Here is a 12,111-nt window from a genome sequence, read left to right as displayed (position 1 = left end):
CAATGCCAGAACCAACAGGTAGCCTAAGTAAACCTGTACTGTAATTCGCTCACCGTCAAACCAGCAGAGGGCAGATGTGTCAAACCAGCAGAGGGCAGATGTGTCAAACCAGCAGAGGGGAGAGGTGTCAAACCAGCAGAGGGCAGATGTGTCTTGTGCGTGGCAAAATGTTTACCCACATTGCGATATAGTTTACTTGTGGAATATATTTTAAACAACCGCATCCATTGTTTTTACAGGATGAGTAGAAAACATGTTGAAACAAAATGAGGGTCACATTTCATATGCAAATTCTTATTCAGAGACATGCTGATGGTGTAAGTTTACACAAAAGTTTCAAGGAGAGGATGCAGCCCGAGGCAGGAGCCATAATTACAGGTGCCGTCCGGGGGGTTTAATGATCTGCACTTTACACAAGTGTCTGTGTGTTTGTGTACGAGCGTGGTGCGTGTGTGTGTGTGTGTGTGTGCGTGTGCGTGTGTGTGTATGTGTGTTTGTGTGTGTGTGTAAGGGGCCCGAGGAGTGTACTTTACAAATTGTGAGCTCATAGGTTGAATAGGACAGTATAACATGCGTTTGCAAGCAAAAAACGACGCACACGCACGCACACACACACAGGCACACACACACTCTGTCTCTTTCTCACACACACGCACACACACACACACACACACACACACACACACACATATACACACAGGCACACACACACACACTCTCTGTCTCTCTCACGCACACACACACATTCACTCACTCATGCACACTGTTCAATGAGAGTAAGAGCAAACAGTTGAGCTCCTTCTGAAGCAGACGGCAAAAATGACAAGGAAGCGGGATGCTCCACATTCAAGCGCAGCCGGAGGCGCACGGATCCTCTCTGGGGGGGATGTAGAACCGGGACTACGGAGACCGCGCTTTCTGTGCCCTCTACTGCACACGATATTGACATTATTTCTACTCGTCCTACCTCAACAAATATCGTCTCATCCGCAGTGTCTAGACTTCGAACCCCCGTTTAAACCTCCGCACCACCTCGAGTTCTGCAAGGAGTATGAGCTATTTGGTTGTTGTGACCAGGAGACTGATAACACGATTGCGGAGCGATACTGGGACATCATTGACTTGCTGGATGTCCAAGGATACGAGAAGTGCGGCGACTCTCTTAAAGAAATTATGTGTCAGGTAAGTGTTTTATTAAGACATGTCAAAATGTTTTCATAGATGTAATAACATAATTTGCTCATAGTCTATCTGTGGATTGGCCAAAGTTAATTACACTGATGCTGTGGTAGGCTATAAACTGGTTCGAGAACGATTGTCTCTTTCATCATAAGTTTGTATTGTTGAAAACCTCTTACAAATGCGTGCCTCTTGATAGACTGATTTGCCAAATATTTGATTTAAAGCCTAGACGTTCCAGAGTCTCTGAGACTCAACACCTGGAAGCACCACACAGGACACTTGCTTCCAATGACGTTTGAAATAACCAAGATATAAGATCCTGCATGTGAAATGCCATAACAGGAACTATTTGAAGTCCCACTGCTGTGCTTTATGTCTTATATTCCTCCAGGAGTGCTCTCCGTACTCTGCACATCTCTACGACGCAGAAGACCCCTACACTCCAGTCAGACAGCTGCCTGGACTGTGCTTCAGCTACTGTACCGAGTTCCATCGCAAATGCCACCAGGTGGTCAAGTACCTGACGGACAGCCAGACCCTTCAGGAGGCAAGCGAAAAGGACACGTCCCGGTTCTGCAGCTTGGTGGGGCTGGCGGACCAGGACTACTGCTACCCCAGCGTGCTGAGGACCACCAGCCTGAACAACAACCTGGGCCAGGTGTCCCAGGACCCCCAGGGCTGTCTGCAGCTCTGCCTGACCGAGGTGGCCAATGGTCTCCGCAACCCTGTGCTCATGCTCCACAGCAATGACGACACCCACCGGATGTTTGTGGCCGAGCAGGTAGGCTTTGTGTGGGTGTACTTGCGGGACGGCAGCCGGCTGGAGCAGCCTTTCCTGGACCTGAGCGGGGCAGTGTACACCACGCCCTGGCTTGGTGATGAGAGGGGCTTCCTGGGGCTGGCCTTCCACCCGCGCTACCGCCACAACCGCCGCTTCTTCCTCTACTACTCTGTCCTGGTGGGCAGCATGCTGGAGAGGGTGCGAATCAGCGAGATGAGGACCTCGGTCTACGACATGAACCTGGCTGACCCTCACTCTGAGAGGTGGGGGGGGGGGCGTTGGGGGGCTGAGGAGTCTGACTTGAGAGGGGGGGGGGCTCGCTTTGAGAGGTGGTGGTGGGGGGTGGTGTTCTTTGAGGTATGAACCTGGCTGATCCTGTAAGGTAAGCGGGGATGTTTTTTTTTTTTTGCTGACAGATTGAACTCCTTTCTGCCTTCATGTGTGCGAGGTGTTGATGGGTGAAAACCCTGACGCTCCTCTTCCACACCTCAGGCTGTTACACCACCAGGCACATGCATGAGCATGCTCCCTATGTCATCAACTTATGTGATGTGGGATGCAAATGTGATGTAAGCCTAACAACACACACACTGGTAGTCTGAATGAGACCTGCAATGTGTTCTGCTGGTCAAGGACCAGGAGTGAACTCTACTTCTCCCTCAGGGTCATTATAGAGATAGATGAACCGGCAGCCAACCACAACGGAGGGCAGATCCTGTTTGGGCTGGATGGATACCTGTACATCTTCACTGGTGACGGAGGCAAGGCTGGTGACCCCTTTGGGAAGTATGGAAACGCCCAAAACAAGTAAGGCTGACTGACTCACTGTTCAGTGAGTCAATTAAGTTAATCAACAGTCTAACTATACTAGAGTATTAAAATGATGCATTTGTATTCATACAATGTTCACAATATCTACTGTGCAATGGCTTTCATACTATTTCTATTTCATAATATGCCAGATCTCTTACATCTCTATGTACAATATTTACTGTAGCTACTGTGCAATTTCTCCTTTTCAGTATGCAATATCTGCTGAATACTGTGTAATATCAACTGCACAATACCTATTATGTATATTGTACATTATGTGCTGTGTTATAGAAGTGCCCTCTTGGGTAAAGTCCTGCGTATAGATGTGGACGGAGTAGGCCCCCATGGCGGTCCATACAAGATTCCCCCAGACAACCCCTTTGTAGGGCATGCGGACGCACGTCCGGAGGTGTATGCCTACGGGGTAAGGAACATGTGGCGGTGCAGCGTAGACCGTGGCGACCCCGTCACCCGCTACGGACGCGGGCGCATCGTCTGTGGCGACGTGGGGCAGAACCGCTACGAGGAGATCGACATCATCGTGCGCGGCGGCAACTATGGCTGGAGGGCCAAGGAGGGATTCGAGTGTTACGATCTGAAACTGTGCCAGAACTCCTCGCTGGGTGAGCACGGTCTTGCGTTGACGACTGAAATATGTACACTGTGTATGTTGTTTGTGAATTGTTGAACCATGCGCCAGCATGTTATGTAAGGGTTCTGTCAAACCCAGTGGCGGTTCTAGACTAATTTCACTGGGGGGGGCCAAGGTGGGGCTAGTGTTTAATCAGAGGGGCACACAACAATGGAAACAAATCATATTTAAACATTAAATACTTTAATTTTGCTTTATATTAAAATCATACAAATGGCTCTCGCTCTCCCTCTTCCAGCTCCTCAGCTTTCTCAATACCTTGATATGTTTCTCTCACTTTTTTATTTACTGTGGCAAAAAAGGCTGCAATGTCCCTTCCTCGTTTCATGATGACTCTCGAAGAAGAAAAATAACATAAAAATACAATTAAAAATATAACTGCAAGCAGTAATGGCGGATTCCTCCAAACACTGCGAACCATTGAAAAATGTTTATTTTTGACAAATTGTAACTGTATAGAAAAATGTATGCTGCAGAATTACCAATGGCATACCAAATCTGAAATGCAATACCATCAAGATCCACAAGGGCCTTTATTTCAAGCCAGTAAGTGAAGGAAGGGGGCTTGGTGAGCTTATCCATTCCAGAAAGCCTTGTATCTTTATGCATTAAGGCGTGGCCTGTAGCGCCACCTATGGGTAATGGTGGGCCATTTGTGGTGTGGTAGTTACTCTTGGCCTATACTATTAATGTTTCAGGATTTTAAAAACTTTTTACCATTGCATATAAAATCGGAAATGCAATACCAACAGGATCCACATGGGCTTTGGGTAAAGTGTGGTAGTTACTCTTGGCCTGTACTGTCAATGTGTCAGGATTTGGAGACCTTTTTACTATTGCATACAAAGTAGGAAATGCAATGACACCAAGGTCCTCAAGGGCCTATGCTGATATTCAAGGAATGAGTGGGGGCTTGGTCAGCCCACACAGTCCTGATATGTTGCGTGTGTGTCTTGCCAAGCCCGCGCGTGTCAAGGGAAGAATGAGTGTCTGAGAATTTGGAGCATGCGCGGGGAGGAGCAGGGGACACATTTCATTGTAAATTTCCCTAGAAATTAGCCAAGCATGCATGTTTCAAAGATTCACCAAAAATCGACCTTTCATCTTAGAGTCAACTTTTTCTCAGATTTGTGTACTAAACATTCTCAAGAGTCTTCATATGAACTTGTTTGACTGGCTTACGTGTAAAGCATTGCGAACCATTGAAAAATGTATATTCTTGACAAATTGTAACTGTATAGAAAAATCAATGCTGCAGAATTTCCAATGGGATACCAAATCTGAAATGCAATAACATCAAGATCCACAAGGGCCTTTATTTCAAGCCAAGAAGTGAAGCGCTTTAATCTTCACAAGAAGTGAAGTGCTTTGTGCTTTAGGGCGTGGCCTGTAGCGACACCTATTGGTAATGGTGGGCCATTTGTGGTGTGGTAGTTACTCTTGGCCTATACTATCAATGTTTCAGGATGTTTTTAACTTTTTACCATTGCATACAAAATCGGAAATGCAATACCAACAAGATCCACATGGGCTTTTGTTAAAGTGTTGTTGTTACTCTTGGCCTTTACTATCAATGTTTCAGGATTTGGATAACATTTTACCATGGCAAACAAAATCTGAAATGCAATACCATCAAGATCCACATGGCCTTTGCAAAAGACCAAACAAAGACACTCTCCTGAAATGTTGCGTGTGCGTCTTGCCAAGCCCGCGCGTGTGTCAAGGGAAGACCTATGGGTAATAGTGGGCCATTTGTGGTGTGGTAGTTACTCTTGGTCTATACTATCAATGTTTCAGGATTTTTATAACTTTTTACCATTGTATACAAAATCGGAAAAGCAATACCAACAAGATCCACATGGGCTTTTTGTTAAAGTGTTTCTTTGCCTATACTATCTATGTTTCAGGATTTTGAGACCTTTTTACCATTGCATACAAAATCGGAAATGCAATACCATCAAGAGCCACAAGGGCCTTTTTTTCAAGCCAATAAGTGAAGGGAGGGGGCTTGGTGAGCCTATCCATTCCAGAAAGCCTTGTATATTTGTGCTTTTTGGCGTGGCCTGTAGCGCCACCTATGGGTAATGGTGGGCCATTTGTGGTGTGGTAGTTACTCTTGGTCTATACTATCAATGTTTCAGGATTTTTATAACTTTTTACCATTGCATACAAAATCGGAAATGCAATACCAACAAGATCCACATGGGCTTTTGTTAAAGTGTTTCTCGGCCTACACTATCAATGTTTCAGGATTTGAGACCTTTTTACCATTGCATACAAAATCGGAAATGCAATACCATCAAGAGCCACATGGGCCTTTGCTAAAGACCAAGGAATGAGTGGGGGCTTGGTCAGCCCACACTCTCCTGAAATGTTGCGTGTGCGTCTTGGCCGCGCGTGTGTCAAGGGAAGGCTGAGTGTGTGTGAGATTTTGGAGCACGCGCGGGGAGGAGCAAGGGAGACATTCATTGGAAATTTGCCTAGAAATTAGCCAAGCAAGCATGTTTCAAATATTCACCAAAAATCGACCTTTCATCTTACAGTCAACTTTTTCACAGATTTGTGTTATGAACATTCTCAAGAGTTTTCATATGAACTTGTGATTGAATCAGAGTATCAGTTTTTGAATGGCTGATGTGTAAAGCATAATTTTAGCGTTAGCGATAAGTTCAATTTGCTTTATATCAATCATTTTTTGAGATATGAATTTGCCTTTGCACATGGTAACATGTTGTAGTGTTTTCCTCCGATCTACCAAGTTTAGTGTTGATATCTCAAAGATTTGCTGAGACATGACTTCACATCCTGTTTTGCGGCTTTTCTGATGAATTTGATTGGCTGTACCGGACAGACGGTTATGAGGATCAAAATTCCTTTGATAACTTTTGTGAGGCTTGGTCTGAAGATCATCTCTGGTGATTTTGAAGAAGATATGACAAAAATTGTAGGAGGAGTAGGCTTTCAAAGGTTTTTGATAAAACCGGAAATGGCGGGAAATCTATATAACCGGAAATTAACGCCATGGTGTGCGTTGAACTCGGCTTGATCCAGGGAATCCAATGGTACCTCATTTTTGAAAATGAGTCATACGGTTCAAAAGTTGCGTGTGTAAACACAAGTCCAACTTTGACCCATTGGTGGCGCTAGAGTGGTCTAATGGGAGACATGAAACTTGGTGTAGGTATAGAAGAAACTGTCCTTAATGAGTGTGCCAAATTTCACAAAAAGTTGTCGATGGGGTCTAGGGGCTGCCATTGACTCCCATGGTACAAGAATTACAAATAATAAAACCACCAATAACAATAGGTTTCCTCCTTACGGAGGAATCCTAATAATTGTATAATTCAGTCAGCTCAGGGGGGACACAGGGGGGACCAGGGACTTTTTTTTACAGAGGCACTGGCCCCTGTAGGCCCCCGTGTAGAACCGCCACTGGTTTTAGTGACAATGATTGTAAAAATGGCTATTGAAGTGTTGATTTGATTTGTTTTCAAGTGCTTTGAGTGTTTTATTTCGAGTACTTTTTTTGATAAAATGTAGTCTTGTGATGAACACAATTTTAAGGACATGTATCTTGTTACTGTTGAACCAAAGAATCAAGAATGGTTTTAACATATTTTATAATTATAATTGCTACTTCATACATAGTGATGAATTCTACGCATGAAAAGATCCAAATCGCAGTGATTTTATCAGGTAAACTTAGATTTGCTTCTTCCCCTTGGTAGATGACGTTCTGCCGATATTTGCGTATGGGCACCATGTTGGGAAGTCCGTGACAGGAGGGTACATCTACAGAGGATGCGAATCACCAAACCTCAACGGCCTCTACGTGTTTGGAGACTTTATGAGTGGGTAAGGGTTCGAAAAGTTGAAGTAGAGAGCCATGGGACATTTGCATGCATTGTTTTAACCAATGACTGTAAAGAGCGGGGCTGCTTAAATAGCTGGACAGACAAATGGTAGCGGACAAACTTTGTAGCACGATGGCGTGTGATGTTTTTGTTTCCTTGTGGGCCGGCCACAAGCAATAAAGCTTTCTTAAACGTGTTAATTGACTGACTATGCAATGCTTCATAGATCCATATTTCTGACAGTAAGCTCCTCCTCGTGCTTTAGTGGTCTTGTCTTGCAATATCACAGAGAGCTTCAGAGATGCCCACATGTAACCTCACCCAGCACCCTCCAGTTCATCATTTAGGCTCAGTTTCCCAGACATGGATGGAGCCTAGTCCAAGACACTGGACTAGGACACAATCCATGTCTGGGAAACTGGGCCTTAGTGTTGGCGCTCTATATGATCTGGTCTCTGTAGGCACTATAGTACTTTCAGGGGGTTCTTCACTTACAGGTGAACAGTTGACTAAAGCAAACTGGTTCTTCTTTGATCATTTAGAAGGATCATGGCCCTGGAAGAAGACAGGACAACCGGGGACTGGAAGGAGAGGAGTGTGTGCATGGGAGACACAAAGACATGCTCTTTCCCAGGACTCATAAATCACCATCACAAGTTCATCATCTCCTTCGCTGAAGATGAAGCAGGTCAGCCGTTGTATGTCTTTCTGCCTGCCTGTCTTCCTGCTTGTCTGTCTGTCTGTCTGTCTGTCTGCCTGGGGGGAGGATGCAGTGGAATGCCTGCTGTACTGCTCTGCTCTCTTTGCTGTCTCCTGCTGATCACCTCATCATGCTGCTCTGCTCTTTGTTTCTGCATCTTCAGGTGAACTGTACTTCCTAGCTACCTCATACCCCAGCACCATGTCTCCCTATGGAACGGTTTACAAGTTCATGGATCCTTCAAGGTACAGTATACTGTCTACCCGTATATATATATAGGCAGTGTATAGGCGACCCGCTACTGGAAAGGATTTCTGGTTGTCGATGCCAAGGTTAAGGTTGTGGGTGACGTTAAGATTAACGTTCTTCAGTTCTTGATATTTTCTCAATCTTTTAAGATCACATGGGTAGAACCGAATCCTCACGATGATGACTCGATTCAAAGATGCTCTGAAATGCCTTTTTTCCTTCAGCCGATCAAACCTGCGTATTGATCTCTGTTCATATCTGCTGTTGGAGTCTCTGCCTCTTGTGTAACTCAATATCTGTACACGTGTCAGAAATGACTTCACGCCAGTTGACACAATGGGTTCATATACTCCTGGACTGATGGAATCATTAGAAGCTATCAGATGTTCGACATTCTTTCCTTCCCTTTTGGAATCTTTGCCAATTCCAAGGCATGTGGGATTTTAACTACTGTACTTTGAAGGGATGCAGGGTGGATAACCCCAGGATTAGGATTGACCATTTAGTTCAAATTGAGTTTATTGAACGAAAGTTGTTATTTAGTTTGTTGTTGTCATTTTTCACACAATGAGGGACTTCTAAGCGTAAACCATTAAGTATTAGTAGATATAAACTAAAAGTATGAGTAGAAAACACCCATATGAATTTAACTTCAGATCTGAGAAACACCCGTGCAAGGTGTTTTTGTTTTTCCTCGCAAATGAACTCTTATAGTTTGACCTTGGTGTTGTCGTCCTCTTACCCTGAAACACTGACAGACCGGGCTCACCTGGTCGTCCCAGAACGTCCCAGAGCTGAGCCCCTGAGAGGAGCACGGTCCTCGGTAGTGGAAACTCTAGAAGAGGAGAAGCCTTATAAAGACCATCTGGAGTGGCCACAGCTGCACACATGAATGTACACTCTGAGTACACTACGCTGAATATATAACCCGTGTATTCTATTTTATTTAGCACAACATTGTGAATAGATAATACTCTGAATAAGTACTACTTTCTACTTCTCTGCTGTAACATTCTGAAAAGATACTCTAATATATAATACTCTGAATAGATACTCTGAACATATAATACTCTGAATAGATACTCTGAACATATAATACTCTGAATAGATACTCTGAACATATAATACTCTGAATAGATACTCTGATCATATAATACTCTGAATAGATACTCTGAATATATAATACTCTGAATAGATACTCTGAACATGTAATACTCTGAATAGATACTCTGAATATATAATACTCTGAATAGATACTCTGAACATATAATACTCTGAATAGATACTCTGAATATATAATACTCTGAATAGATACTCTGAATATATAATACTGTGAATAGATACTCTGAATATATAATACTCTGAATATATTCTACTTTGTTTGAATATATACTCTGAATGTATACTCCAAATAGATATTCTGAATATATGAAACTATGAAAAGACACTGAATATACTGTATTCTGCTGCACATGGCTTTAGGTCTGGATATAGCACTAAATACAAATTGCAGCCGACAACCTGTACTGTTCATGATATTATGTAATTTATTTAATAAGCAGATGCTAACGTCTTGATCTGTTGAACGTTTCACCATCACCACTCAGCTGGCAGAAAGTGCCACTGACTAAACATGGACTTACTGATGGATACTTACTGTTGTAAACACATTGTTGGGATTCATTGTTATTTTATTTTCACTTACATTTAGTCATTTAGCAGACACTCTTATCCACTTAGCCGCAGTCTTACATTCCTGAATGTGACCTGGTTGTCTGCTGATTCCCCACCCTGCTGCCCCCACAGGAAAGCCCCTCCAGGGAAGTGCAGAATCAAACAAGCGCCTGTGAAGGTCAGGAGCAAGAAGCTGCCTTTCACACCAAGAGAATGTAAGTTACAACTTCACAATGGGTTGTGTTATTATGTGTTGTGTTTGAATGCATCAAGTGATGAAGCAATGCCTGTAGCTCTTGGTGTAACCAGTTTATTAGGGGCAGTGTTTGTATCGTTGACACATGCTCCTCCTTCACTTTGAGGACCCTCTAGAACTCCAGCTCCCTTTGAGCCATGCCCAGGGTGCTGCTCAGGATTCATCCTAATAGTCTGCATGTTAGGAAGCCAACTGATCCATGGTTTACTGTTTTCTATTTGTACTCATTTCATTTGGCAATGACATGCTGCCCAACTTTATAAAGGGACTCAACTTACATTTACATTTTACATTTATGCATTTAGCAGACCCTTTTATCCAAAGTGACTTCCAAAAGAGAACTTATAAAACTATCCTAGGCAACAGCCTATTTTACATCAAACATACCCTATACATAGTGTCAAAAGAAAGATAATTCCAAAACATGTCCTTCATTCAAGGCCAAACATTTTGATCACAATGTATAAACTTATTTTTATATTTTTAGGGTTAATCTTAGGGAGGCAGGCTAAATGTTGAAAGTGCTTGCTAACACGTATGCTTGTGTGATTTCAGTAACAGTGCTGGACGTACATGAAAAACCCACCAGACCGCCACTTCGGAAATTCACATTCACTAGCAAGCCTCCTGCCACCCCCCAGACCAGCCCTCCCTCTGCCAGTCTTAGCCCCAGGGTCCCCACCCCCACACCGGCACCCGTATGGAGAGCAAACAATAAGAATTTGACCACGACAAACACCAAAGGTAAAAAACTCAAAGCCAAACAACAGATGAAGAATAAATCTCTCAAAAATCGGACAGCAGAAGCACAAACCACAAAGAAGATGCCTTTCACTGTCATCGACAAGCAAACAGCCCAACTACAGTTGAGGAAAAAAGCTCCATTAAAACCCCTGAACCAGCAGGAAGCCACAGCACAGGCAAAGAGTGAGACCCGTCTGAAAATGGACCAACAGGCTGTCAAAACGCAATCAAATAGGAAGGTCCCACTGAAGAATCTCAAGCAGACAGTCAAAACGCAATCAAAGACTAAGACGCCTCTGAAAAATCTAAACAAGCAGAATGTCAAAGCACAGACAAAGAAGGCTTCCAAAAGAGCCCAGGCTAAGGGAAGCAAACCAGTGTTGGACGCAAGGAAAACGGTGCAAAAAAAAAAAACTGTCAAAAGCAAGCAAGTCCATTAAGACGATATTGTTCCTTGTGTAGCTGTTGATAATTAATTCAGCATCATGTTTCTAAGAAATCGAATAAACTGGTATGGTGAATTTGTTTGTATAGTCCTGTCACTTTGAACTGAAGTGAAGTCAGTATTTAAGCTGATAATTTTTGTTACATGTTACTTTAGAGTTAAATAAAAGATAGAACTGGGCAAAGTCGGCAAACCCTGAAAAAACCCCCATTAAAACCAACATCATGGTGTTGTAAAATTGCGCTAATTTTACAGCACATGCATGCTTTAAAAATAAACATCTGTGGATTGTAAACAAGCTGTGTGTTTCTGAGAAGTCCTCTGTCATTTCACTCCACTGATCATGATTGAAACCACAGAGACCGTGACTTAAAAGGGAGTCAGATGGCTGAGTGGTGAGGGAACCGGGCTAGTAATCTGAAGGTTGCTAGATCGATTCCCGGCTGTGCCAAATGACGTTGTGTCCTTAGGCAAGGCACTTCACCCTTCTTGCCTCGGGGGGAATGTCCCTGTACTTACTGTAAGTCGCTCTGGATAAGAGCGTCTGCTAAATGACTAAATGTAAATGTAAATAGTAAAGGTTCAGTAGACACAAGGATCTGCTGTTTTGTAAATGTTTGCTTTCAGGGAAGTGTTTTTCAGTTCATCCCAGAGCCTACGGACACCAATGGGTCAACTTGTTGAATGATATGAGCGTTTACACAGTGCCAACCTGTAGATAAGTGAGTCAGACGAGTCAGATGGCTGAGCGGTGAGGGAGT

At 43.5% G+C, this 12,111-nt stretch overlaps 1 protein-coding gene across 1 annotated transcript; it reads left to right on the top strand.

The window, feature by feature from the left end:
- Positions 1–819: 819 nt before the first annotated feature.
- On the top strand, positions 820–11,418 carry hhipl2 (HHIP-like 2). The gene is made up of 9 exons (XM_084683160.1): positions 820–1,182; positions 1,574–2,226; positions 2,627–2,770; positions 3,068–3,399; positions 7,157–7,283; positions 7,825–7,970; positions 8,146–8,227; positions 10,038–10,120; positions 10,717–11,418. Exons 1-9 carry the CDS (start codon positions 820–822, stop codon positions 11,343–11,345), a joined length of 2,559 nt encoding a protein of 852 aa, XP_084539286.1. The 3' UTR covers positions 11,346–11,418.
- The last annotated feature ends 693 nt before the right edge of the window (positions 11,419–12,111 follow it).

Source organism: Hypomesus nipponensis, chromosome 3, assembly GCF_054491055.1.
Source record: "Hypomesus nipponensis isolate SF chromosome 3, ASM5449105v1, whole genome shotgun sequence".
Taxonomy (NCBI): domain Eukaryota; kingdom Metazoa; phylum Chordata; class Actinopteri; order Osmeriformes; family Osmeridae; genus Hypomesus; species Hypomesus nipponensis.
This window is presented reverse-complemented; position numbering and strand designations above follow the sequence as displayed.

Bases quoted from the DNA above. Each gene is read 5' to 3' on its own strand.
- hhipl2 (XM_084683160.1), top strand. From the start codon at position 820: ATGACAAGGAAGCGGGATGCTCCACATTCAAGCGCAGCCGGAGGCGCA. The intron at 2,771-3,067 runs GTAAGGCTGACT...GCTGTGTTATAG, and splicing joins TATGGAAACGCCCAAAACAA to AAGTGCCCTCTTGGGTAAAG. The intron at 7,284-7,824 runs GTAAGGGTTCGA...TTGATCATTTAG, and splicing joins TTTGGAGACTTTATGAGTGG to AAGGATCATGGCCCTGGAAG.